The sequence below is a fragment of the Aptenodytes patagonicus genome, unplaced genomic scaffold (assembly GCF_965638725.1).
Source record: "Aptenodytes patagonicus unplaced genomic scaffold, bAptPat1.pri.cur scaffold_521, whole genome shotgun sequence".
Lineage (NCBI taxonomy): Eukaryota > Metazoa > Chordata > Aves > Sphenisciformes > Spheniscidae > Aptenodytes > Aptenodytes patagonicus.
This window is the reverse complement of record NW_027472419.1, coordinates 1-27,220: the sequence shown is the minus strand read 5'-3', so window position 1 is coordinate 27,220 and position 27,220 is coordinate 1. Positions and strand designations below refer to the sequence as shown.

The window sequence follows — 27,220 nt, the reverse complement described above, 5'->3', positions numbered from 1 at the left end:
ATGAGGATGCTGCAAAACCAAGGACACCCCAAAAGCAAGGGACACCCCCAAAACCAGGGACACGCAGAAACAGGGACACACCAAAACCAGAGGCACCCCAAAACCAGTGACACCCCAAGAATAGGGACACCCGAAAACCAGGGATACCCTGACCCAGAGCACCCTGAAACAGGGGCACCCCAAAAACAGGACTATTCAGAAACAAGAACACCCCAAAACCAGGGGCACCCCAAAACCTGGGGCACCCCCAAATCCAGGGGCACCATGAACCAGGGGCACCCCGAACCAGGGACACCCCAAAAACAGGGGCACCCCAAAACTAGGGACACCCAAAAACCAGGGACACCCTGAAACAGGGACACCCTGAAACAGGGACACCCCCAAAGCCAAGCTCACCCCGACAGTGACCCTCAGTCCCCAAGGTCCCCCAAAACAGCCCCCTGTCGGGGTACGGAGCCCCCTGGGGTCCCCCCAAAACCGCCCCCAGGTTCGAAATGGGGGGTGGGGGTCCCCCAAGTTCTCACCCTTGGCGGAGCCGAGGACGTCGGCGTAGCTGAACCCCCCCACGAAGACGAGCCCCCGGAAGCCGTCGAGGGTGGCGGAGCCCGAGCACAGGTCCTCCGTCGTCACGTCCCACACCTGGGGACACCCGGACGCCTGGGTCCCCCGGGCCACCGGCCCCCGGATGCCCGGGTCCCCCGGGCCACGGGGAAGGGGGGGACACGGACCCCAGATGCCTGGGTGCCCTGGGACATGGAGTAGGGGGTCCCCGGACGCCGGGGTCCCTCACCTGGAAGCCGGCCATGACGAAGGCAGCCGCCATCTCGCGGTCCCCGTTGCTGCCCTCCTCCCGCAGCACGGCCACCCGCGGCCCCGGCAGCTCTGGGGGCACCAGGGTCATCCCCCCCCGTCCCCCTGGACCCCCGCGGCCCCCCAGACCCCCGTGATCCCCCAGAGGCCCAGGTCCCAGCCAGAGCCCCATGATCCCGCAGACCCCCATGACCCCCATGTTCTCCCAGACCCCAAGACCTCCCAGCTCCCCAGCCCCCGTGATCCCCCAGCCCCCCATGTCTCCCCAGACCCCCATGACCTCCCAGACCCCCATGACCTCCCAGCCCCCCATGTCTCCCCAGACCCCCATGACCTCCCAGACCCCCATGACCTCCCAGCCCCCCATGTCTCCCCAGACCCCCATGACCTCCCAGACCCCCATGACTTCCCAGCCCCCCATGTCTCCCCAGACCCCATGATCCCTCAGACCCCCATGACCTCCCAGCCCCCCATGTCTCCCCAGACCCCATGATCCCTCAGACCCCCATGTCTCCCTAGACCCCCATGACCTCCCAGCCCCCCATGACCTCCCAGCCCCCCATGTCTCCCCAGACCCCCATGTCTCCCCAGACCCCATGATCCCTCAGACCCCCATGACCTCCCAGACCCCCATGACTTCCCAGACCCCCATGTCTCCCCAGACCCCATGATCCCTCAGACCCCCATGACCTCCCAGCCCCCCATGTCTCCCCAGACCCCCATGTCTCCCCAGACCCCATGATCCCTCAGACCCCCATGACCTCCCAGCCCCCCATGACCTCCCAGCCCCCCATGTCTCCCCAGACCCCATGATCCCTCAGACCCCCATGACCTCCCAGCCCCCCATGTCTCCCCAGACCCCCATGACCTCCCAGCCCCCCATGTCTTCTCAGACCTCCCTGTCCCCACAGACCCCCATGACCCCTCAGACCCCCATGACCTCCCAGACCCCCATGACCCCACGTCCCTCCATGACCTCCCAGCCCCCCGTGTCCCCCCCATCCCCTCACCCATGTGCCGGAGCAGGGGGGGCTCCTCGAGGGGGTCAAAGGTGAGGGTGAAGGTGGGTCCCCGGCGCCGGCGCAGCCCAGCCTCCTCCTGGGCCACGCAGTCCACGGCCGCCTGCTCCCGCTCCAGCCAGAAGCTGGTCTCCTCCCAGAGCCCCCGCAGGTCCCCCACGGGCTCGGACAGCACGGACGCGCCTGCCACCACCACCTGAACCTGCCGTGGGGACACGGGGATGGTCAGGGACATGGCCACCACCACGGCCACTGGCCACCCGCACCTGCCATGGGGACACAGGGCAGTCAGGGACATGGGGACATGGCCACCACCATGGCCATCACTATGGCCACTGCCATCCACACCCGCAGGGGGACACAGGGACACAGGCATGGTGAGGGACACAGGGACATAGCCACGGCCACCTCCTGTCCCACCATGACACCATGGGGACACAGCCCTCGGGACACGGCCATGGCCACCTCCCGTCCCACCATGACACCATGGGAACACGGCCATGGGGCCATGGCCACCTCCTGTCCCACCATGACACCATGGGGACACAGCCCTGGGGACACGGCCATGGCCACCTCCCGTCCCACCATGACACCATGGGGACACAGCCCTGGGGACACAGCCACCTCCTGTCCCACCAGGACACCATGGGGACACAGCCCTGGGGACACGGCCATGGCCACCTCCCATCCCACCATGACACCATGGGAACACGACCATGGGGCCATGGCCACCTCCTGTCCCACCAGGACACCATGGGGACACATCCACAGGTCCCCATCCTCAGTTGCCTCCTGTGCCCACACGGCCAGCTAGGGCCCCCTGCCACCCCCATGTCCCCGTGTCCCCTCACCGTGGCGTCGGGCCCGTAGGGACCGCTGTGGCCAATGGGGACGCAGCGCACGCCGGCCTCCTGGTAGCGGCGGCAGACGTCCACGCTGGTGCCCACCGGCACCTCCAGCACCAGCCCCGGCTCCTCCGCGAACAGCACAGCCAGCGCTGCGGGGACAAGGGACACGGGGGTGGAAGGCGGTGACGTGGGACATCAGACATGGAGATATGAGACATGAGGACACGGGGACGTGGGGACACGGGATAATGGGGACATAAGGACATGAGGACATGGGGACGTGGGGACGCGGGGACATGGGGACACAGGATAATGGGGACATAAGGACATGAGGACACGGGGACATGAGAACATGGGAACATGGGACATAGGGGACATGGAGAAGAGGACATGGGACATGGGGACAGGGGATGTGGGAACGTGGGGACATAGGGGACATGGGGACATGGGGCAGGGGGACATGGCACACGGAACATAGGGGACATGGAGACATGAGGACATGAGGACATGGGGACAGGGCATGTGGGGACGTGGGGACATGGAGACATGGGACATGGGGACAGGGGGATACGGGAACATGGGACATGGGGACATGGGGATGTGGGACACCTGGAGATGGGGGACAGGAGAACATGGGGCATGAGACATGGGGACATGGGAGGTGGGACATGGAGGTGAGGGTTCTCCGGGGGTTCTCCAGGTGTTCCTGGGGGTTCCCCAAGATGGGAAGGTCCCGGAGGGGGGTTCCCCGGGGTGGGGTGTCCCAGGGGTGTCCCCAGGTGGTCCCGGGGTGGTGACAGTGACTCACGAGAGGCGTCGGGGGGGACGGTGGCGATGTCCACCTGGAGGCCGCAGTTGCCGGTGAAGGCCATCTCCAGCAGGCAGCCCAGCAGCCCGCCGTCGCTCACGTCGTGGCCCGCGCTCAGCCCCCGCTCTGGGGTGCAGCATCAGGCCCCGCCCCCGCATCACCCCGCCCCCCCCCGCCCCTGCACCCCAACCCCGGGTCACCCCGGGTCCTACATACTCCAACCCCAGGGTCACCCCACATCACCCAGGTCACCCAGGGTCCCCCTGGGCCTCAACCCACCCTGACACACACCCCCCCGCACCCCAAATCCGCCCCCTGCACCCCAAATCCCACACACACCCCAAAACCTCCTACACCCCAAATCCCCACTGCACCCCAATCCCCCCTGCACCCCGAATCTCCCCGCTGCATCCCACCCCCCCAAACCAATCCCCCTCTGCACCCCGATCCCCACACATACCCCAAATCCCCCCTGCACCCCATATCCCCACTGCACCCCAACCTCCCCTTGCCCCAATCCCCCCTGCACCCCAAAACCCCACTGCACCCCAACCTCCCCTTGCCCCAATCCCCCCGCACCCCAAATCTCCTTCCTTGCACCCCAATCCCCCTGCACCGCAAATCCCCACTGCACCCCAATCCCCCCGCACCCCAAATCTCCTTCCTTGCACCCCAATCCCCCCTGCACCCCGAATCTCCCCGCTGCATCCCACCCCCCCAAACCAATCCCCCTCTGCACCCCGATCCCCACACATACCCCAAATCCCCCCTGCACCCCATATCCCCACTGCACCCCAACCTCCCCTTGCCCCAATCCCCCCTGCACCCCAAAACCCCACTGCACCCCAACCTCCCCTTGCCCCAATCCCCCCGCACCCCAAATCTCCTTCCTTGCACCCCAATCCCCCTGCACCGCAAATCCCCACTGCACCCCAATCCCCCCGCACCCCAAATCTCCTTCCTTGCACCCCAATCCCCCCTGCACCGCAAATCCCCACTGCACCCCAACCCCCCCTACACCCCAACCCCCCCACCCCAATCCCCCCTGCACCCCAAATCCCCCCTACACCCCAATCCCCCCACACCCCAATTCCCTCTGCACCCCAGTCCCCCTGCACCCCAAATCTCCCCACTGCACCCCAAATCCCCCTTCACCCAAAAAACCTCTACACCCCAAATCCCTCCCGCACCCCAATCCCCCCCCCCACCCCCCAAATCCCCCCGCTCCCCCCCCCCAGGCTCCCCTCCCACCCAGCCCCTCCCCACCCCCCCTCCATGGCCCCCCAACCCCCCGGGGGGGGCCCCCCCCCCCCCCCCAGCACCCACCTTCGATGAGGCGCTGGGTGACGCGGAAGGCGGCGGCCAGGACCCCGGGGTCCTCCAGGTCGGGGCAGGCGTCCCCCAGCTGCGAGAAGACCTGGGCCAGGGCGCTGCCCCCCAAACGGTGCCGCCCCGGGCTCAGCTGCACCCACAGCAGGACTCCTGGGGGGACCCCGAAATCCATGGGCGGAGTACAGCACCCCAAAGTCCCCCAAAGGCCCCCCAACCCCTCCCAGGAGTCACAGCACCCCAAAACTCCCCAGCGTTCGCAGCAGGGCTCCCGGGCACCCCAAATTCCAGGGGGGGAATACAGCACCCCAAAGTCCCCCAAAGGCACCCCAACCCCTCCCAGGACTCACAGCACCCCAAAACGTCCCCACCACCCCCCAGGGTGTCACCACCCCCTTGGCTACCCTAAAACCTTCCTGGGCACCCCAAAATCCATGGCGGGGTGCAGCATCCCAAGATCCCCCACAGGCCCCCCAACCCCTCCCAGGAGTCACAGCACCCCAAAACTCCCCAGCGTTCACAGCAGGGCTCCCGGGCACCCCAAATTCCAGGGGGGGAATACAGGACCCCAAAGTCTCCCGAAGGCACCCCGACCCCTCCCAGGACTCACAGCACCCCAAAACGTCCCCAGCTCCCCCCAGGGTGTCACCACCCCTCCCAGCGACCCTAAAACCCTCATGGGCACCCCAAAACCCATGGAGGGTCCCAAACCCCTCCAAGCACCCCAAAATGCCCCCAGGGATCCCAGCCCGCCCCCAGGGTACCCCAAAACCCCTATGGGGGTGGTCCTGGCTTCTCTGAGGGCACCCCAAAACCCCCCAGGATTCACAGCACCCCAAAACCCCTATGAGGGGGAGTCCTGGCTCCCTAAGGGCACCCCAAAACCCCCCAGGGTTCAGCCCACCCCCCAGGGCACCCCAAAACCCCCCAGGGTCACTGACCTTTGCCATCAGGACACTTGAGGTCGGGGGTGACGGTGGCCGTGATGTCAGGGCAGACAGCGTAGGCCGAGACCACCAGGGTGCCTAGGCAGGGGTCAAGAGGTCACGGGGGGTCACCAGGGGGCTGGGGGTCATGGGGGGCTTGGGGGGGTCACAGCGGGGCACCCACGGCCAGGAGCAGGGGTGGTGGCACCCATGGGTCACTGCGCCATGGTGGTGGCATCCAGGACCCCTCCTTGTGGTGGCACCCGTGGGTCACTGCGCCATGGTGGTGGCATCCAGGACCCCTCCTTGTGGTGGCACCCATGGGTCACTGCGCCATGGTGGTGGCATCCAGGACCCCTCCTTGTGGTGGCACCCATGGGTCCCAGCGCCATGGTGGTGGCATCCAGGACCCCTCCTTGTGGTGGCACCCGTGGGTCACAGCGCCATGGTGGTGGCATCCAGGACCCCTCCTTGTGGTGGCACCCGTGGGTCACAGCGCCATGGTGGTGGCATCCAGGACCCCTCCTTGTGGTGGCACCCGTGGGTCACAGCGCAGTGGCACCCGTGACCCATCATCGTGGTGGTGGCACCATGACCCATCCTCCTGGCGGTGACACCCCTGGGTCCCTCTGCCATGGCAGTGGCCGTGTCACCCATGACCCCACGTCACGCCAGCAGCACCCGCCACCCCCGCCCCGGCAGCGGGACTCACCGGGTGCCAGGACGGTTTCGGTGCCGACGCGGGCAGCCATGCTGAGCGAGTCCTTGCCCCCGTCAACGGCCACGCCCAGGCGGTGCAGGAGCCCCACCAGCCCCTCGCACGCCGTCACCAGCGCCCCCCCCTCCGCCCCCGTCTTCGCCCCCCACATCCAGTTCCCCGAGCACTTCACGTCCTGGGGACACCAGAGACACGGGGACACGGGGGACACAGAGAAGACAGGGGCGCGGGGACATGGGGGACGGGGAGACACCAGCACCGCGGAGGGGGGACATGGGGATGCAGGGAACAAAGGGGACGTGGGGACACAAAAGGACACGGGACAAGGCGGGGGAGGGGACAGGTCAGAGCCACCGCATGTCCCAGCCCCCTCCTGCCACCCTCAACCCCCCAAATTGCCCCCTGGTAGCCCCCAACCTCCCCTGTCACCTCCCACCCCGTGGCTGTGGCAGTCTCAATGGCCACGGCACGGACATGACAAGGTGCCCGTGGCCGTGCCACCCCCCCGTGACCATGACATGGCCCTGGTGACAATAGCTTGGCCCCCATGGCAGTGACGTGGTCCTGGTGGCTCCCATGGCCATGATGTGACCCTGCCATGGCCCCTGTAGCCATGGCATGGCCCTGGTGTGACAATGACGTGGCCCCTGTGGCCGGGGCGAGCACCCTGTAGCCTCATGTCCCATAGCCGTGCCGTGGCCACGCCACGGTTCCCCCTTGGCCGTGCTGTGGCCACACCGTGGTGGTCCCCCATGGCCATGCCGTGGCCATGCCTTGACCCCGCCATAGTCCCCCTTAGCCATGCCGTGGCCACGCCACGGTCCCCCTTGGCCGTGCTGTGGCCACACCGCGGTGGTTCCCCTTGGCCGTGCCACGGCCATGCCACGGTCCCCCTTGGCCGTGCTGTGGCCATACCGCGGTGGTTCCCCTTGGCCATGCCACGGCCATGCCATGGTCCCCCTTGGCCATGCTGTGGTCATGCTGCGGTACCTGTAGCCACGGCCATAAGCGTGCCATGGCCCCACAGACCCATCTTGTAGCCACGCCATGGTCCTGGCGTGGCAAGCACATGACAGTGGCATGGTCTCCGTGGCTGTGACGTGGCCGCTATACTATGGTGTGGCCATCCCGTAGCCATGCCACGACCGTGTCACTGCTCCCGTAGCCATGGCATGGCCTTGCCGTGGCGGTGGTATGGCCCCCGTGGCATGGCCATCCCATGGCCACACCGAAGCCATGTCATTGTTCCCGTAGCCACCCCATGGCCTTGCCGTGGCAGGGCCATCCCGTAGCCATGCCACGACCATGTCATTGCTCCCGTAGCCATGGCATGGCCGTGCCGCGGTGGTGGCGTGGCCCCCGTGGCATAGCCGTGCTATAGCCATGCCATCACCATGACACTGCTCCCGTAGCCGTGCCGTGGCCTTGCCGTGGCGGTGACATGTCCCCCATAGCATGGCCATCCCATGGACGTGCCAAAGCCATGTCACTGCTCCCGTAGCCACCCCACGGCCATGCCGTGGCATCGGCGCGGTGGCGGTGGCGCAGTACTCACGCGGAGGTCAGTGATGCGGGCGAAGACGAGGTTGGTGAGGGCCTCGGTGAGGGCCAGGCGGGCGCCGGCAGCCGGATCCAGCAGGCCCTTAATGGGCTGCTCACCCAGTGCCGTGGCCGCCCCCACTGTGTCGAAGTGGGACAGGGCCACCACGGCCACGTCGGCCAGCGGCGTGTGCAGGGGCCCCACGCACTGCTGCTGGGCCACCAGCCCCGTCACCGAGCGGTCCACCTGCCCCGGGGACAGCGGCGTCAGCGGGGGACGTGGGCTGGGACACGGCCACAGGGATGGGTTTCGGTGGGGACAGGGTTGGGACACGTGGGGGACACGGATAGGATACATCTTGGGGGGACAGCAACAAGGACATGGGCTGGGACATTTCCCAGGGGGTGGCATTGACCGGGGGGACACGGAGTGGGACATGTCATGGAGAGACATAGAGTGGGACACGTGTGGGACACGGACACACTGGGAGTACCACTGGGGACATGGAGGGGCATTGGTGACACAGAGGGGGATTGGTGGCACAGAGGAGATCGGGGACATGGAGGGGACCGTGGCCACCGAGTAGGTTGGGGACACGGAGGGGATCAGGGACAGGGAGGGGACCAGGGACATGGAGGGGACCATGGCCACTTAGTGGGTTGGGGACACAGAGGGGATCGGGGACATGGATGAGACTGTGGCCGCCAAGTAGTCTGGGGACATGGAGGGGATTGGTGACACAGAGAGGATCAGACACACGGAGGGGACCATGGCCACCAAGTGGGCTGGGGACACAGAGGGTACTGTGGCCACCAAGTAGGTTGGGGACATGGAGAGGATTGGTGGCACAAGGAGACTGGAGACATGATGGGGACCACAGCCACTAAGTGGGTTGGGGACATGGAGGGGACTGGGGACATGGAGGGGACTGGGGACGTGGAGGGGATCAGGGACACGGAGGGGACCGTGGCCACCAAGTAGGTTGGGGACATGGAGGGGACTGGGAACATGGAGGGGACCGGGGTCATGGAGGGGACCATGGCCACCGAGTGGGCTGGGGACACAGAGGGTACTGTGGCCACCAAGTAGGTTAGGGCCACAGAGGGGATTGGTGGCTCGAGGGGACTGGGGACATGGAGGGGATCGAGAACATGGAGGGGACCGTGGCCACCAAATGGGTTGGGGACATGGAGGGGACTGGGGACACAGAGTGGACCACGGCTGCCAGGGATGCAGCTGCGGGGGGGGGGGGAACGGGTGGCCCAGGGGAGCCCGTGACGGAGGCTGGGGACACGGGGGGACACGGGGGGACACGGGGGGACGCATGTACCTTGTTGGTGAGGTAGCGCTTGCTGGCCACGGCCGGGAGCCGCAGGACCCGCTCCAGCGCCTGCCGCACCGACAGCCCCGGGGGCAGCGCCAGCGGGCGCAGGGTGGGGGGCACCCGCTGCAGCACGAACTCCTGGGGGTCACGGGGGGATGGGGGTCCCATCACCATGGGGGTCCCCAGCCCCACTGAGGGGTCCCATTCCCATTGGGATGTCCCCATTCCCACTGGGGGGTCCCCATCATCATGGAGGTCCCCATCCCTGTTGGGTGTCCCCATTCCCACTGGGGGGTCCCCATCATCATGGTGGTCCCCATCTCCATTGGGTCTCCCCATTCCCAACTGGGGTGTCCCCATCGCCATTGGGGCGTCCCCATCGTCATGGGGGTCCCCATTCCCAACTGGGGTGTCCCCATCGCCATTGGGGCGTCCCCATCATCATGGGGGTCCCCATTCCCAACTGGGGTGTCCCCATCGCCATTGGGGCGTCCCCATTGTCATGGGGGTCCCCATCACCACTGAGGGGTGTCCCATCGCCATTGGGGCGTCCCCATCGTCATGGGGGTCCCCATTCCCAACTGGGATGTCCCCACCCCCATTGGGGAGGTCCCCATCATCATGGGGGTCCCCACTCCCAACTGGGGTGTCCCCATCCCCGCTGGGGGGTCCCTCTTGGGGGGCTCCCATCATCACGGAGGTCCCCATCCCCACTGGGTTTCACCATTCCCAACCGGGGTGACCCCACTGGGGGGTGGTCCCCACCTCCTTTGGGTGTCCCCGCTCCCAACTCAGGGATCCCCATCCCTATTGGGGGGGGTCCCCAACACCCCAGGTCCCCCCAGGGGTCCCCCGCCCCCCCCAGCCCCCCCCCCCCCCCCTCACCTTGCGGGGCATCTTGCCCAGCACCCACTCGAGCTCCAGGTTGACAGGGGTGGGCAGCCCCTCGTGGGACCCCCCCTCGGGCACCGGCGCCTCCAGGTCATCCACCAGCACGATCTGGGGGCGTGGGGGGGGTCAGCAGGGCCAGGGCACCCCCAAAACACCTCCCAGGGACCTTCCTGGTCCCCAGGGACCCCAAAAGGACCCCAGGGATCCCCCAAAACTCCCCTTGCCCGACAGGGACCCCCAAAAGCCACCCCCGGGGACCTCCCTGTGTCCCTCAACCTCCCCAGGTCCCTGTGTCCTGGCCCCATCGCCTAACGTCCCCCCGGGTCCCCATGTGTCGCCATGTCCCCCACGTCCCCACGTCCCCTGTCTGCATGTCCCCATCTCCCCATGTCCCCAAGTCCCCACGTCCCCACATTCCCGTGTCCCACGCCCCACATCCCATGTCCCCACGGTGTCCCTCATGTCCCTGCATCCCTATGTCCCCATGTCCCATGTCCCCACGGTGTCCCTCATGTCCCTGCATCCCTATGTCCCCATGTCCCATATCCCCACAGTGTCCCTCATGTCCCTGCATCCCTATGTCCCCATGTCCCATATCCCCACGGTGTCCCTCATGTCCCTGCATCCCTATGTCCCCATGTCCCATGTCCCCACGGTGTCCCTCATGTCCCTGCATCCCTATGTCCCCATGTCCCATGTCCCCACGGTGTCCCTCATGTCCCTGCATCCCTATGTCCCCATGTCCCATGTCCCCACGGTGTCCCTCATGTCCCTGCATCCCTATGTCCCCATGTCCCATATCCCCACGGTGTCCCTCATGTCCCTGCATCCCTATGTACTGTGTCCCCACATCCCTATGTCCCCATGTCCCTGTGTCACCCGTGTCCCCATGTCCCCACATCGCTATGTCCCCATGTCCCTGTGTCACCCGTGTCCCCATGTCCCCACATCGCTATGTCCCCATGTCCCATGTCCCCACGGTGTCTCCCCATGTCCCAGCATCCCTATGTCCCTATGTCCCATATCCCCACGGTGTCCCTCATGTCCCTGCATCCCTATGTCCCCATGTCCCATGTCCCCACGGTGTCCCTCATGTCCCTGCATCCCTATGTCCCCATGTCCCATATCCCCACGGTGTCCCTCATGTCCCTGCATCCCTATGTCCCCATGTCCCATATCCCCACGGTGTCCCTCATGTCCCTGCATCCCTATGTCCCCATGTCCCATGTCCCCACGGTGTCCCTCATGTCCCTGCATCCCTATGTCCCCATGTCCCATGTCCCCACGGTGTCCCTCATGTCCCTGCATCCCTATGTCCCCATGTCCCATGTCCCCACGGTGTCCCTCATGTCCCTGCATCCCTATGTACTGTGTCCCCACATCCCTATGTCCCCATGTCCCTGTGTCACCCGTGTCCCCATGTCCCCACATCGCTATGTCCCCATGTCCCATGTCCCCACGGTGTCTCCCCATGTCCCAGAATCCCTATGTCCCATGTCCCCACGTCCTCCATGTCCCCATCTCCCCACCTTCCCGCGTCCCGTGTCCCCACGGTGTCCCCCACGTCCCTGCATCCCCCTATACGCTCCCGGGCCCCGGCCCCCCCGCCCCACGCCCCCTTACCCGCCCGTCCCCGGTGACGGTCCCCACCACGCAGAGGGGACAGCGCTCGCGGGCGGCCAGGCGCCGCAGCAGCCCCAGCCGGGGCGGCCGCACCAGCAGCGCGTTGGACTCCTGGTACTCGGCGCCCCACAGCTCCAGCACGCTCAGCGTCGGGTCCCCCCGCTGCCACCAGCCGGGTCACCGCGGCGGGAGGGCACCGGGGGGGGGCAGGGGGCACCGCGGGGACAAGGGGCACCAGGGGGACAGGGGGCACCAGGGGGGCAGGGGGTGCTGGGGGGGCAGGGGGCACCAGGGGGACAAGGGGCGCCGGGGGGGCAGGGGGCACCAGGGGGACAAGGGGCACCAAGGGGACAAGGGGCACCAGGAGGACAAGGGGCACCAGGGGGACAGGAGGCACCAAGGGGACAAGGGGCACCAGGGGGACAGGGGGCGCTGGGGGGGGCAGGGGGCACCAAGGGGACAAGGGGCACCAGGGGGACAGGGGGCGCTGGGGGGGGGGCAGGGGGCACCAGGGGGACAAGGGGCGCTGGGGGGACAGGGGGCACCAAGGGGACAAGGGGCACCAGGGGGACAGGGGGCGCTGGGGGGGCAGGGGGCACCAGGGGGACAAGGGGCACCAGGGGGACAGGGGGCGCTGGGGGGGGGCAGGGGGCACCAGGGGGACAAGGGACACCAAGGGGACAAGGGGCACCAGGGGGACAGGGGGCGCTGGGGGGGGCAGGGGGCACCAGGGGGACAAGGGGCACCAGGGGGACAGGGGGCGCTGGGGGGGGCAGGGGACACCAGGGGGACAAGGGACACCAAGGGGACAAGGGGCACCAGGGGGACAGGGGGCGCTGGGGGGGGCAGGTGGGCACCAGGGGTCGAGGGGCACTGGGGGGCACCGGGGGTCATCAGGGGCAGGGGACACCAAGGGGACAAGGGGCACCGGGGGGGGAAGACAGGGGGCACCAGGGGACACCTGGGGGACAGGGGGTATTGGGGGGCACCGGGGGACACCGGGGACACAAGGGGCACCAGGGGGTGGGGGGCACCAAGGGGGCAGGGGGCACTGGGGGGGCACCAGGGGACAGGGGGGGCATCGGGGGCATTGGGGGTCCAGGGGGCACCGTGGGGACGGGGGGGGCGGGGGGTGCCAGGGACGCAAGGGGGTCAGGGGGGACCGGGGGACACAATGGGGGCGGGGGGCACCCAGGGGGTCCCCCCAGGGAGGGGCGATGGGGGTGGCTGGGGGATGGTCCTGGGGGGGGGGGTGGGTCCCGGGGGGGGGGGGGGGTGCCCTGTGGGTGGGAGGGGTCCCATGGGTGGGGGGTCCCAGTACCTGGAAGCGGCTGGCGTAGATGACGGCCCCTGCCGGCTCGCTGAGCTCCTTCAGGACATTCCCTGGGGACAGCGGTGACGGGGACGCTGGGGACACTCCCCGTGTGCCCCCATGTCCCCCCATGTGCCCCCATGTCCCCGTGAACCCCTGTCCCTGTGTCCCCCCCATGTGCCATGTCCCCATGTCCCCGTACCGCTGCCACCAGCCCCCTGGTCGTGGATGGTGCAGACGGGGTTGTCATCACCCTCTGTCCCCATGTCCCCCCATGACCCCGTGTCCCCCCATGTCCCCGTATATCCCCATGTCCCCCCATGTGTCCCCATGTCCCCATGTCCCCCCATGTCCCCCTGTGTCCCCCCATGTCCCCATGTCCCCCCATGTCCCCCCGTGTCCCCCATGACCCCGTGTCCCCCCATGTCCCCATGTCCCCCCATGTCCCCCCGTGTCCCCCATGACCCCGTGTCCCCCCATGTCCCCATACCGCTGCCACCAGCCCCCTGGTATCCGTGACCAGGGATATGGGGTGCATATGGGGTTGTCATCTCCCCATGTCCCCACATGCCCCCATGTTCCCCCATATCCCTATGGCCCCCCCGTCCCTGTGTCCCCCCCAGTGTCTCCCCGTGTCCCCCCGTGTCCCCTCGTGTCCCTGTACCATTGCCACCAGCCCTGTGATGGTGGATGCCATCATGGGTTGTTGTCCCCCCATGTCCCCGTGTCCCCCCATGTCCCCGTGTCCCCCCGCGTCCCCCCGTCCCCCCATGTCCCCGCGTCCCCCCATGTCCCCCCATGTCCCCGTGTCCCCCCGCGTCCCCCCATGTCCCCCTGTCCCCCCATGTCCCCGTGTCCCCCCATGTCCCCATGTCCCCCCATGTCCCCCCATGTCCCCGTGTCCCCCCATGTCCCCATGTCCCCCCATGTCCCCCCGTCCCCCCATGTCCCCGTGTCCCCCCATGTCCCCGTGCCCCCCCGCGTCCCCCCGCGTCCCCCTGTCCCCCCATGTCCCCATGTCCCCGTGTCCCCCCGTGTCCCCCCATGTCCCCGTACCGTTGCCGCCAGCCCCCTGGTCGTGGATGCTGCAGACGGGGTTCCCCCCCCCGCTCTCGATGCAGCCCCGCAGCACCCGGTTCATCTTCTGCTCCATCTCGGGGTCCCCCCGCTGCACCGCCCCCGCGTCCCGCTCCTCCGTGTTGTCCCCCTGCACCTGGGGACGCGGGGCGGGGACACCGTGGGGACACCCGCCGCGGACCCCCAGCACCGCCCCCCCGACACACAGGGACCCCCCAGGCCCCCCCTTACCTGGATGGAGGAGGCGGCCCCCCCCCCGACGCCGATGCGGTACACGGGGCCCCCCACTTTCACCACCAGCATCCCTGGGGGGGGGCACACATGGGTGAGACCCCCCGGCCCCCCCCCCCAGGGAGCTTGAGGGTCTTGGGGGAGGGGGGGATTTGGGGGTCCCCAGGGTGACAGAAGTGGGGGCTGGGGGGGATTTGGGGGCCCCAAGGGTGGTGGAGGGGCATGGGGGGGATTTGGGGGTTCCAGGAGTGGGGGGGCATCCTGGGAGGGGATTTGGGGGTCCCAGGCGTGAGGGGGGGGGGAGCTGACAGGCATTTGGGGGTGTCGGGGGGGCCGGGGAGGGATTTGGGGGTCCCAGGGGTGGTGGAAGTGCATGAGGGGGGATTTGGGGGTGTTGGGGAGGGGCTGGGGGGGATTTGGGGGTCCCAAGGGTGATGGGGGGGCTGGGGGGCATTTGGGGGTGTCGGGGGGGCTGGGAGGAATTTGAGGGTCCCAGGGAGGCCTGGGGGGACATTTGGGGGTCCCGGGAGTGGTGGCGGGGGCTGGGGGGGATTTGGGGGGGTCCCAAGGGTGGTGAAGGGGCATGGGAGGGGATTTGGGGGTGTTGGGGGGGGTGAGCATCCCAGGGGGATTTTGGGGTCCCATGGGGGGGGTTGGGGTCCCATTGGGACCTGGGGGGTGGGGTTCGGGGTCCCATTGGTATTTGGGGGTCCCATAGGGGGTTTGGGCATCCCGGGAGGTTGGGGGTCCCACAGAGGGGTTGGACATTCCATGGTGGGGGTTTGGGGGTCCCAGGGCAGGTTGGGGGGGGCTTGTGGAGGGACTCAAAGGGCTGAGGGGAATTTCGGGGTCCCAGGGGGGTGTTGGGGGTCCCATGGGGTGGGGGGGGTCCCAGGGGAAGTTTGGGGGCCCCATGGGGATTTGGGGGTCCCGGGGGGTTGGGGGTCCCAGGAGAAGTTTGGGGGTCCCATGGGGATTTGGGGGTCCCGGGGGGTTGGGGGTCCTGGGGGGGGGTCGGGGGTCCCGGGGGAAGTTTGGGGGCCCCATGGGGATTTGGGGGTCCCGGGGGGTTGGGGGTCCTGGGGGGGGGGTCGGGGGTCCCAGGAGAAGTTTGGGGGTCCCATGGGGATTTGGGGGTCCCGGGGGGTTGGGGGTCCTGGGGGGGGGGGTCAGGGGTCCCAGGAGAAGTTGGGGGTCCCATGGGGATTTGGGGGTCCTGGGGGGGTTGTTGGGGGTCCCGGAGGGGGGCAGTCTGGGGGTCCCGGGGGGTCTCACCGGGCTCGGGGGGCTCCTTGCGGACGTGGTCGTCCTCGATGGCGCCGATGCCACCGCTGAACATGATGGGCTTGATCCACTCCCGCCGCTGCCCCCCCGGCAGCACCTGCCCGAAGGAGCGGGCGAAGCCTGGGGACACCCCCGCGGCGTCACCCCCCTGCCACCCCAAAGCCACCCGCCACGTGCCACCCCGCCCCCCCCAGGGGGTACCCGGAGGTCCCCGAGACCACGGAGGTCTCCAGGAGCCCCCGAAAGGTCTTTAAACGTCCCCAAGGTCCCCAGGTCAGTGCGGTGTCCCCAAGGGTCCAAGGCCATGGAGGTCTTTGGGTGTCCCTGGGGGGGTCCCCAAATGTCTCAGAGGTCCCCAAGGCCATGGAGGTCTTTGGGTGTCCCTGGGGGGTCCCCAAATGTCTCAGAGGTCCCCAAGGCCATGGAGGTCTTTGGGTGTCCCTGGGGGGTCCCCAAATGCCTCAGAGGTCCCCAAGGCCATGGAGGTCTTTGGGTGTCCCTGGGGGGTCCCCAATGTCTCAGAGGTCCCCAAGGCCATGGAGGTCTTTGGGTGTCCCTGGGGGGTCCCCAAATGCCTCAGAGGTCCCCAAGGCCATGGAGGTCTTTGGGTGTCCCTGGAGGGTCGCCAAACATCCCTGGGGTCCCCAAGGCCATGGGGGGTCCCCAGACGTCCCCAGGATCTTTAGGTGTCCCCGGAGGGTCCCCAAATGTCCTTGGGGTCCCCAAGGCCACAGGGTGTCCCCGAGGGTCCCCAAGACCACGGAGGTCTTTGAGCATCCCTGAAGGGTCCCCAAATGTCCCCAAGGGGTCCCCAAGGCCATGGGGTGTCCCTGAGGGTCCCCAGGGGTCCCCAAGACCATCGAGGTCTTTGAGTGTCCCTGGAGGGTCCCCAAATGTCCTTAAGGGGTCTCCAAATGTCCCCGGGGGTCCCCAAGCGTCCCCGGGGGGGTTCCCCGCTCACCGGCCAGCACGGGCTCCCCAAATTTGTTGCCGTAGTCGCTGGCGCCGTCGCTGGCCCCGATGGCGATTTCCAGGGGGCGGGCGAAGGATTTGGGGTACGGCTGCGCCCCGTCTTCCCAGGGCAGCTCATAGCCTGGGGGGGGGCCCGGACGCCTGGGTCCCCCGAGTTTGGGGGGTTCCCAGGGGTGGGGGAACCCCGGGTTTGGGGGGAACCAGGGCGGGTTTGGGGGGAGTCAGTGAGGTTTGGGGGGGTCCTGGAGAGTTTTGGGGGAGGCCTGGGGGGTTATTGGGGGGGTTGGGGGGGGGGAACCCAGGGATTGGGGGATCCCAGGGGGGTGTTTGGGGGGGTCCCTGGGGTACTGTTGGTCTTGGGGGGTCTCTGAGCTATTGGGTGGCCTTGGGGGGGGCGGTCCTCAGGTCCCAGGGGTACTGGGGGGACTGGGAGGACTCGGGGGGGGGTCCCAGGGGGGGTGGGGGATCACAAGGGGGGGTCAGGGGGTTTCAGGGGTTTGGGGGGTCCCAGGGGGATGGTTTGGGGGTCCCCTGGAATATTGGCGTTCCTGGGGGAGTTGAGGGGTTCCAGAGGTATTGGCGGGTCCCGGGGGGAGTTGGGGGCGTCCCAGGGGGTTTGGGAGTCCCGCGGAGGTTTAGGGGGGCCCTTGGGGGGTTTGGGGGTCCCCAAGGGGTTGGGAGGTCCCGAGGGTCTCACCGGGGATGAGCAGGTTGCCGAAGCTGTACCCAGCGGTGCCGGCGATGACGTGGGCACCGCGGCCGGTGCACTGCACATCCCGGATCCGGCCCCCCGTCCCTGTCGTCGCCCCGCTGAAGGGGGCCACAGCTGCGGGGCGGGGCCAGATCAGGACACGCCCACTCCTCAAACCATGCCCCCCCCCGCCCCCCAACCCCGCTGACCGGTGGGGAAGTTGTGGGTCTCGGCGGTGAAGATGACGTGCCGGATGGTCGTCCTCTTCTCAAAGGGGCTCGGCTCGGCCGGGTCCCGCGGCCACAACGCCGTCACCGGCACGCCCCGGATGGCGCTGCGGGGACAGGGGACACGTCACCCCCCACCCCCCCCCACCGGCGCCCACCACGGGGCCACGCAGCAAGGCACGGGCACCCACGGGCGATGGGGTCCCCCAACCTCCCTACCATCATCACCCATGGGAGATGGAACTGCCCAACCTTCATGTCGTGGTCACCCGTGGGTGACGGGACCCCAAAACTCCATTCCATGGGCACCCACGGGTGAGGGGATCCTCCCAATCTACGTGCCACAGTCAACAATGGGTGAAGGGATCCCCCAGTGTCCACGCCACGGTCACCCATGGGTGATGGGACCCTCCAACCTTCATGCCACCATCAACCTTGAAGCCATCATCACCCACAGCCGATGGGGTCCCTAAGACTCCGTGCCACCATCACCCATGGCTGATGGAACTGCCCCACCTCCATGCCATGGTGCCCATGGGTGATGGACCCCCCCCCCCCCAACCTCCATGCCATCATCACCCACGGGTGACAGGCTCTCCCGACCTCTATGCCATGGCACCCGTGGGTGATTGAACTGCCCAACCTCCATGTCATCATCACCCATGGCTGATGGACCCCTCCCAGCCTCCATGCCATGGTCACCCATGGGTGATGGGACCCTCCAACCTTCACGCCACCATCAACCTTGAAGCCATCATCACCCACAGCCGATGGGGTCCCTAAGACTCCGTGCCACCATCACCCATGGCTGATGGAACTGCCCCACCTCCATGCCATGGCGCCCATGGGTGATGGAACCCCCCCCCAACCTCCATGCCATCATCACCCATGGGTGACAGGCTCTCCCGACCTCTATGCCATGGCACCCGTGGGTGATTGAACTGCCCAACCTCCATGTCATCATCACCCATGGCTGATGGACCCCTCCCAGCCTCCATGCCATGGTCACCCATGGGTGATGGGACCCTCCAACCTTCACGCCACCATCAACCTTGAAGCCATCATCCCCCATGGCCGATGGGGTCCCTAAGACTCTGTGCCACCATCACCCATGGCTGATGGAACTGCCCCACCTCCATGCCATGGCGCCCATGGGCGATGGAACCCCGCCCCAACCTCCATGCCACGGTCACCCATGGGTGATGGGACTCTCCAACCTTGATGCCATGGTCACCCATGGCTGATGGACCCCCCTCCCCCCCCCCCAGCCTCCATGCCACGGTCACCCATGGGCGACAGCCACCCTGGGGACCCCTGGCCTCGATGCCGTGGGGCACCCATGGGCCCCACCTGCTGTTGTCGGAGAACTTGATGACGTTGTTGGGGTTGCTGGAGCTCTGGGTTCCCATGATGCTCTGGAAGAGCGACTGCGGCTCCTCCCGCCCGTCCACCACCAGCCGCCCCTTGAAGAACCAGTGGCGGCTGTGCTCACTGGGGACACGGGGACAGGGTCACGGGGGGCAGCGTCACCAGGGGGGACACGGTCATGGGGGGAGGTCAATGGGGGACACGGGGACATGGTCGTGGGGTGGCATCAATGGGGGACATGGGGACACGGTCATGGGGTGGCATCAATGGGGACACAGGGACATGGTCGTGGGGGGTGGCGTCAGTGGGGGACACAGACATGGGGGGTGGCATCAATGGGACACGGGCACGGGGGGGGTGGTGCCACCGGGGGACAGGGGGACACGGTCATGGGGGGTGGCGTCAATGGGGGACACAGGGACACTGTCATGGGGGGTGGCGTCAGCAGGGGACACAGACATGGGGGGTGGCATCAATGGGGGACACGGGCACGGGGGGGGTGGTGCCACCGGGGGACAGGGGGACACTGTCATGGGGTGGCATCAATGGGGGACATGGGGACACGGTCATGGGGCGGCATCAGTGGGGGACATGGGGACACGGTCATGGGGTGGCATCAATGGGGGACACGGGGACATGGTCGTGGGGGGTGGCGTCAGCGGGGGACACAGACATGGGGGGTGGCGTCAATGGGGGACACGGGGACAGGGTCATGGGGGGCAGCGTCACCAGGGGGGACACGGTCATGGGGGGGGGTCAATGGGGGACACGGGGACATGGTCGTGGGGGGTGGTGTCAGTGGGGGACACGGGCACAGGGGGTGGTGTCAGTGGGGGACAGGCAGGGGGACACGGTCATGGGGGGTGGCGTCAATGGGGGACACGGGGACACGGTCATGGGGCGGCATCAGTGGGGGACATGGGGACACAGTCATGGGGTGGCATCAATGGGGGACACGGGGACATGGTCGTGGGGGGTGGCGTCAGCGGGGGACACAGACATGGGGGGTGGCATCAATGGGGGACACGGGCACGGGGGGGGTGGTGCCACCGGGGGACAGGGGGACACTGTCATGGGGGGTGGCGTCAATGGGGGACACGGGCACGGGGGGGTGGTGTCAGTAGGGGACAGGGGGACACGGTCATGGGGGGTGGCGTCAATGGGGGACACGGGGACACGGTCATGGGGGGTGGCGTCAGCGGGGGACACAGACACAGGGGGTGGCATCAGTCGGGGGACACGGGCACGGGGGGGTGGTGTCACCGGAGGACAGGGGGACACGGTCAAGGGGGTGGCATCATGGTCATGGGGGGGACGGAGGGAATTGGGGGGCTGGGGGGGGTCAGGGGGATTTGGGGGGGCTCCAGGGGGGGTGGAGGAGGGTTGAGGGGAACTGGGGGGCTGGGGGCGGTCGGGGGCATTTGGGGGGGCTCCGGGGTCACCTGTTGGACTGGGCCAGGTCGAAGCACTCCACCGAGGTGGGGTTGCGGCCGGCGGTGCAGAAGAGGCGGGTGTAGTACTGCACGTCCCAGGGGTCGAAGGCCAGGCCTGGGGGACGCCACTGTCCCCGAGGGTCCCCAGGGACACCCCCGCCGCTCCCCCCCCCCCGACCGCCCACCCGCGGCCCCCCGGGTCTCTCGACCCCCACCCAGCCAGTGGTCAGCGTCCTCCGGGGCCTCGAGGACACCCCGTGTCCCCATGACCCTTTGTCCCCAGGTGACCCCATGTCCTCCATGTCATCACGTCCCTTTGTCCCTTGCCCTCCGCGTCCTCCATATCCTCATGTCCCCATGTCCCCACGTCCCCAAGCAGCCCCGCAGCCCCACGCCCCCCCCATCCCCCACCACGTCCCCCATCTCCCCTTGTCCCCAAGCACCCCCACGTCCCCCCACGTCCCCCCTATGTCCCACGTCCCCTCCCCGTCCCCACGTCCCCAAGCAGCCCCACGTCCCCATGCCCTCCCACGTCCCCCATATGCCCATGTCCCCTTGTCCCCAAGTACCCCCACATCCCCCCCATGTGTCGTCCCCCCCCGCCGTCCCCCTACCCAGCTCGCGGTCCGCCTGCTCCAGGGCCTGGGGGCCGTCCCGCAGGACGTCGATGGTGGTGACGGGGACGGGGCGCACGGGGACATCGAAGGTGGCCAGCTGCTCCGGGTAGAGCTGCTCCGTCATGAGGTCCCGCAGCGCCCGCCCCAGCCGCCCCGCCGCCCCCGCCGGCGGCTGCCCCTCAAACTGGGGGGGGGGGACACGGGACAGATGGACCCCGTGTCACCCCCTGTCCTGGTGGGCACCCCCAGACAGGGGGACACCGGGACCCCAGGGACAGCTGGGGACGGGGGGACCCCAAGGACAGGGGGACACCAGGAGCCCAGGGGACAGACAGGGATGGAGGGACCCCCAGGGACACCGGGACAGCCAGGGGACCCCCCAGGGACACCAGGACCCCAAGGACAGGGGGCCCCCCAGGGACCCGCAGGGACAGACGGGGATGGGGGGAACCCCTGGGGACGCTGGGACCCCGGGGACAATGGGACCCTTGGGACGGCCAGGGATGGGTGGACCCCCAGGGACAGCGGGACCCCCAGGACAGCTGAGGACGGAGGGGACCCCCAGGGACACAGGGACCCCCGCGGCAGCCGGGGACAGCGGGAACACCCAGGACAGCCAGGGACAGGGGGACCCCCGGGGACACAGGGCCCACGGGACCCCTGGGGACAGGGGGACCCCCCAGAACAGCTGATGTCCCCCATGCCCCCGACGTCCCCGGTGCCCCTGGTGCCCCCCACGCCCCCAATGTCCCCCCCGTCCCCGGTGCCCCCCACACCCCTGATGTCCCCCCTGTCCCCGGTGCCCCCCACACCCCCGATGTCCCCCCCCATCCCTGGTGCCCCCTACACCCCCGACGTCCCCCCCCATCCCCGGTGCCCCCCACACCCCCGATGTCCCCCCCGGTCCCCAGTGCCCCCCACGCCCCCGACGTCCTCCACGCCCCCGACGTCCCCCCCTGTCCCCGGTGCCCCCCACACCCCCGATGTCCCCCCCGTCCCCGGTGCCCCCCACGCCCCTGATGTCCCCCCCACGCCCCTGATGTCCCCCCCGTCCCCGGTGCCCCCCACACCCCCGACGTCCCCAGTGCCCCTGGTGCCCCCCGTGCCCCTGATGTCCCCCCCCGTCCCCGGTGCCCCCACGCCCCCGACGTCCCCCCGTCCCCGGTGCCCACCTGGAGCAGGAGGCGCCGGGAGCGCTCCAGGCGCCGCACGCGGCCCAGCCCGGCCGCCCGGCAGAGGGAGACGGCGTTGGGTGGAGGCGGCCGTGGAGACCCCCAACCTGCCGGCGCCCACGGCACCCATGGGAGCCCCAGCACCCATGGGACCCCCACCGGCATCCACAGCACCCATGGGACCCCCCCACCAGGCACCCACAGCACCCACGGGCACCCACAGCACCCACAGGACCCTCACCAGCAGCCACAGCACCCATGGGACCCCCACCAGCACCCACAGCACCCCATGGGGTACCCACAGGACCCACCGGGCACCCATGGGATCCCCCAATGGGGTACCCACAGCACCCATGGGGCACCCACCAGCACCCACAGCACCCATGGAGCACCCACAGGACCCACTGGGCACCCATGTGATCCCCCACCAGGCACCCACAGCACCCCATGGGGCACCCACAGCACCCATGGGACCCCCCACCAGGCACCCACAGCACCCACAGGGCACCCACAGCACCCCATGGGATCCCCCAATGGGGCACCCACAGCACCCATGGGACCCCCGCCAGCACCCACAGCACCCACAGGACCCCCACCAGCACCCACAGCACCCACGGAGCACCCACAGGACCCACTGGGCACCCATGGGATCCCCCACCAGGCACCCACAGCACCCCATGGGGCACCCACAGCACCCATGGGACCCCCACCAGGCACCCACAGGGCACCCACAGCACCCATGGGATCCCCCAATGGGGCACCCACAGCACCCATGGGACCCCCGCCAGCACCCACAGCACCCACAGGGCCCCCCGTACCTGGGCCCGATCTCCAGCAGCAGGTGGGGGCCGTGGGGGCGCAGGAAGCTTTGGGGGGCCACCTCCTCCCCCTCCCCCAGGGGGGACCCCAGGAGCCAGCGCAGGATCCGGCCTTCCTCCGCGTCGGGGGGGGTCTCCCCTGCGCACCCCAAATGCTGGGACCCCCGCACACCCCAAACAACCCCGACACCCACGGCCCCCCGACACCCCTCAACGACCCCCAACCCCCCCACCACCTCAGGTCCCCCATGTCCCCCCACCCCCCGTGTCCCCTCCGTGTCCCCCCGCGTCCCCCCACATCCCCCTGCCCCGTGTCCCCCCCACCCCGTGTCCCCCCACGTCACCCCATGCCCCCCCCGTGTCCCCCCCGTGTCCCCCATGTCCCCCCCGTGTCCCCCTGCATCCCCCCCGTGTCCCCCATGTCTCCCCGCGTCCCCCCACGTCACCCCATGCCCCCCCGTGTCCCCCCCGTGTCCCCCATGCCCCCCCCATGTCCCCCCCGTCCACCCCATGTCCCCTGTGTCCCCCCCGTGTCCCCCCCCGTCCCCCCATGTCTCCCCGTGTCCCCCCCCGTCCCCCCCCGTCCCCCGTCACCCCATGCCCCCCCCCATGTCCCCCCCCGTCCCCACCATGCCCCCCCCATGTCCCCCATGTCCCCCCCCGTGTCCCCCCATCACCCTGTGCCCCCCCCCCCGTGTCCCCCCCCCGTGTCCCCCCCGTCACCCTGTGCCCCCCCCCCCGTGTCCCCCCCGTACCGTCCCAGGCCAGGTAGTAGCAGAGCTCGCAGGTGACAGCAGTGACCCCCGGCTCCACGGCCCGGGCCACCCGCAGGGGGGACCCCAGCCCCAGCCCTGGGGGGGCCCCCCCAGACCCCCCCCCAGAACCCCCCACCCGCTCGGGGGGGCCCGGCCGCACGTAGAACCGCAGCACCTGCATCTGGGGGGGGGGGTGGGGGGGAGTGGGGTGAGGGGGGACCCCCAAACCAGGGGACCCCCCCTCAGCACCCCCAAAGCGGGGGACACCCCTCCAGGCACCCCCAAACCTGGGGAGCCCTGGACATCCCCCCCAAATCGGGAACCCCCACCTCCCTGGGACCCTCAAAGCCCGGGGAACCCGGGGACCCCCAAACTCGGGGACCCCCCCAGAGCCCCCCCAGGGACACCCCAGGGACCCCCAAACCCCCCAGGACCCCCAAAGCCGCGGGGACCCCCCAAACCCCCCAGGACCCCCAAAACCCCGAGGGCTCCCCTAAACCTCAGGGACCCCCGGGGACCCCCAAACCTCCAGGGGCACCTCGGGGACCCCCAAAGCCGGGGGACCCCCGAAACCCCCCATGGGAACCTCGGGGACCCCCCAGAACGTCACCGCGGGGACCCCCCCCCCACGTCACCAGTGGGGTCCCCCCCTCCTTACGTCGCTGAGGGGGTCCCCCCCTCCCCACGTCACAGTCGCCCCGCAGCCACGTGCACCCCACGCGGGACGCGCGCGCGCACACACCCACCCCCCCCCCCAAACCCCGCGATACCGCGCGCGACCCGACACCCCCCGTCCCCGTCCCCGTCCCGGGGTCCCCCCACGCCACGTCACGCCACGTCACGCCACGTCACGCGTGACATCCCCCCCCCCCCCCCCGCCCCGTACCACGCGCCGCTCCGCAGCCTCTGCCCCCGCCGCCGCCGCGGGGCCGCCACCAGACCGGGGGGGGCGGGGCGGGGGGCGGGGCGGGGGGCCGGGACCCCGCCCCCTTCCGCGCGCGGGACCCGGGCGCCCGCGGTGGCGCCCCTCCCCCCCCCCCCCCCCCCCGTCGGGGGACCCCGGCGACCGGCCCATCCCCCACCCCACGGTGGCGGCCAACCGGGGGAGCCCGTCGGTGCCCCTCCCCCCGCCCCGGGGACCCGGCGGGGGGAGGGGACGCCCGGGGGGGGGGCGGGGGGGGTGTCTCCGGGGGGGGAGGGGGGGGCACCCCGACGCCGGGGTCCGTCCCGTCGTCCCCCCCCCCCCGGTTGCCTCATCGGTGGGGGAGGGGCGGTGTTACCCAGAAGCCTCCGCGGCGCCCCTCCCCCCCGTGCCGCCCCCCCAAGGCCAGACCCGACCCCGTGGCCCCAGGGGCGGCCGGAGGGGGGGGGGGGGGGGGGCACCGGGCCAGGGGGGCGGGGGAGGGGGTGTGGAAGGTCACAGGTGACATCACGGGTGACGCCGCCGGTGACGTCAGGCGGCCTTGGAGCAGGACTGTGGCCCCGGGGGACCCGGGACCCCGCGGCTGCTGCCGGCTCCCGGCCCCGCCCATCCCGTCCCCGGTGGGCGGAGCTATGCAAATAGACACGGCGGCGGGCAGGGGCGGGGCCGCGGCGCGGCAGGCGCATGCGCACACACACCCCCCACACCCCCCACACCCCCCCGCCGGCCCGGAGGGGAGGGGGAGGGAGCAGCACGCGCACAGCTCCCGGGGGAGGTGCCGGGGGGGGGGGGGGGGGGGCCGCTCTGCGCATGCGCACCGGCCCTGGGGCGTGGCCTGCCCGTGGCCGCGGTGCCCCACGTCCCCTCGGGTCACCGCGTCCCCGCGGCCGGGGTGTCCCCACGGCCGGGGTGTCCCCGTGGCCGGGTGTCCCCACGGCCGGGGTGTCCCTCATCTCCACGGCCGGGGTGTCCCCGCGGCCGGGGTGTCCCCGCGGCCGGGTGTCCCTCATCTCCACGGCCGGGGTGTCCCCACGGCCGGGGTGTCCCCGCTGTCATGGTGTCCCACCTCCCCACGGCCGGGGTGTCCCCGCGGCCGGGGTGTCCCTCATCTCCACGGCCGGGGTGTCCCCACGGCCGGGGTGTCCCCGCTGTCATGGTGTCCCACCTCCCCACGGCCGGGGTGTCCCCGCGGCCGGGGTGTCCCTCATCTCCACGGCCGGGGTGTCCCCACGGCCGGGGTGTCCCCGCTGTCATGGTGTCCCACCTCCCCACGGCCGGGGTGTCCCCGCGGCCGGGGTGTCCCTCATCTCCACGGCCAGGGTGTCCCTCATCTCCGCGGCCGGGGTGTCCCCACGGCCATGGTGTCCCACCTCCCCACGGCCAGGGTGTCCCACCTCCCCTCGGGTCCTCGTGTCCCCACGGCCACGGGGTGGCACCTCCCCACGGCCGGGGTGTCCCCACCTCCCCTTGGGTCATCGCGTCCCCATGGCTGGGGTGTCCCACGGCCGGGGTGTCCCCACCTCCCCACAGCCGGGGTGTCCCCATAGCCCGGGTGTCCCCATGGCCGGGGTGTCCCCACGGCTGGGGTGTCCCCACCTCCCCACGGCCGGGGTGTCCCCACCTCCCCACAGCCGGGGTGTCCCCATAGCCCGGGTGTCTCCATGGCCGGGGTGTCCCCACCTCCCCACGGCCGGGGTGTCCCCACCTCCCCATGGCCGGGGTGTCCCCACTGTCATGGTGTCCCACCTCCCCACAGCTGGGGTGTCCCTCATCTCCACGGCCGGGGTGTCCCCATGGCCAGGGTGCCCCACCTCCCCACAGCCGGGGTGTCCCCACGGCCGGGGTGTCCCCACCTCCCCACGGCTGGGGTGTCCCCGCTGTCATGGTGTCCCACCTCCCCACGGCGCGGTGTCCCCACGGCCATGGCGTCCCCATGGGTCATGGTGTCCCACGTACCCATGGCCAGGGTGTCCCCACGGCCAGGGTGACCCCATGGCCGGGTGTCCCCACGGCTGGGGTGTCCCTCATCTCCACGGCCGGGGTGTCCCTCATCTCCACGGCCGGGGTGTCCCCACGGCCGGGGTGTCCCCGTGGCCGGGTGTCCCCACGGCCGGGGTGTCCCCACCTCCCCACGGCTGGGGTGTCCCTGCTGTCATGGTGTCCCACCTCCCCACGGCACGGTGTCCCCACGGCCATGGCGTCCCCATGGGTCATGGTGTCCCACGTACCCATGGCCAGGGTGTCCCCACGGCCAGGGTGACCCCATGGCCGGGTGTCCCCACGGCTGGGGTGTCCCTCATCTCCACGGCCGGGGTGTCCCCACGGCCGGGGTGTCCCCACCTCCCCACGGCCGGGGTGTCCCCGTGGCCAGGGTGTCCCTCGTCCCCGTGACCAGCATGTCCCCGTGGCCGTGGTGTCCCCGTGGTCGGCGCGTCCCCCGTCCCCAAACTCGGTCCCAAGCCGTGCAGGGGTGGGGGAGGAGCCACATTTATTCCCCGTGTGTCC

The 27,220-nt window shown here is 69.9% G+C and overlaps 1 protein-coding gene across 1 annotated transcript; it reads right to left on the bottom strand.

The window, feature by feature from the left end:
• Nucleotides 1-524: 524 nt before the first annotated feature.
• Nucleotides 525-21,230, bottom strand: PFAS (phosphoribosylformylglycinamidine synthase; the record flags this gene model as incomplete). Its single annotated transcript, XM_076364066.1, is given in 22 exon segments — nucleotides 525-639; nucleotides 791-882; nucleotides 1,821-2,031; nucleotides 2,681-2,826; nucleotides 3,486-3,611; nucleotides 4,812-4,967; nucleotides 5,756-5,839; nucleotides 6,453-6,633; nucleotides 8,014-8,244; nucleotides 9,329-9,460; nucleotides 10,208-10,321; nucleotides 11,837-11,998; nucleotides 13,158-13,219; nucleotides 14,205-14,361; nucleotides 14,457-14,530; nucleotides 15,732-15,860; nucleotides 16,702-16,833; nucleotides 17,410-17,538; nucleotides 17,613-17,737; nucleotides 18,981-19,121; nucleotides 20,441-20,546; nucleotides 21,046-21,230. Coding segments are annotated over 22 exon segments (2,932 nt in total), but the record flags the coding sequence as incomplete, so codon positions are not given.
• Nucleotides 21,231-27,220: the final 5,990 nt, after the last annotated feature.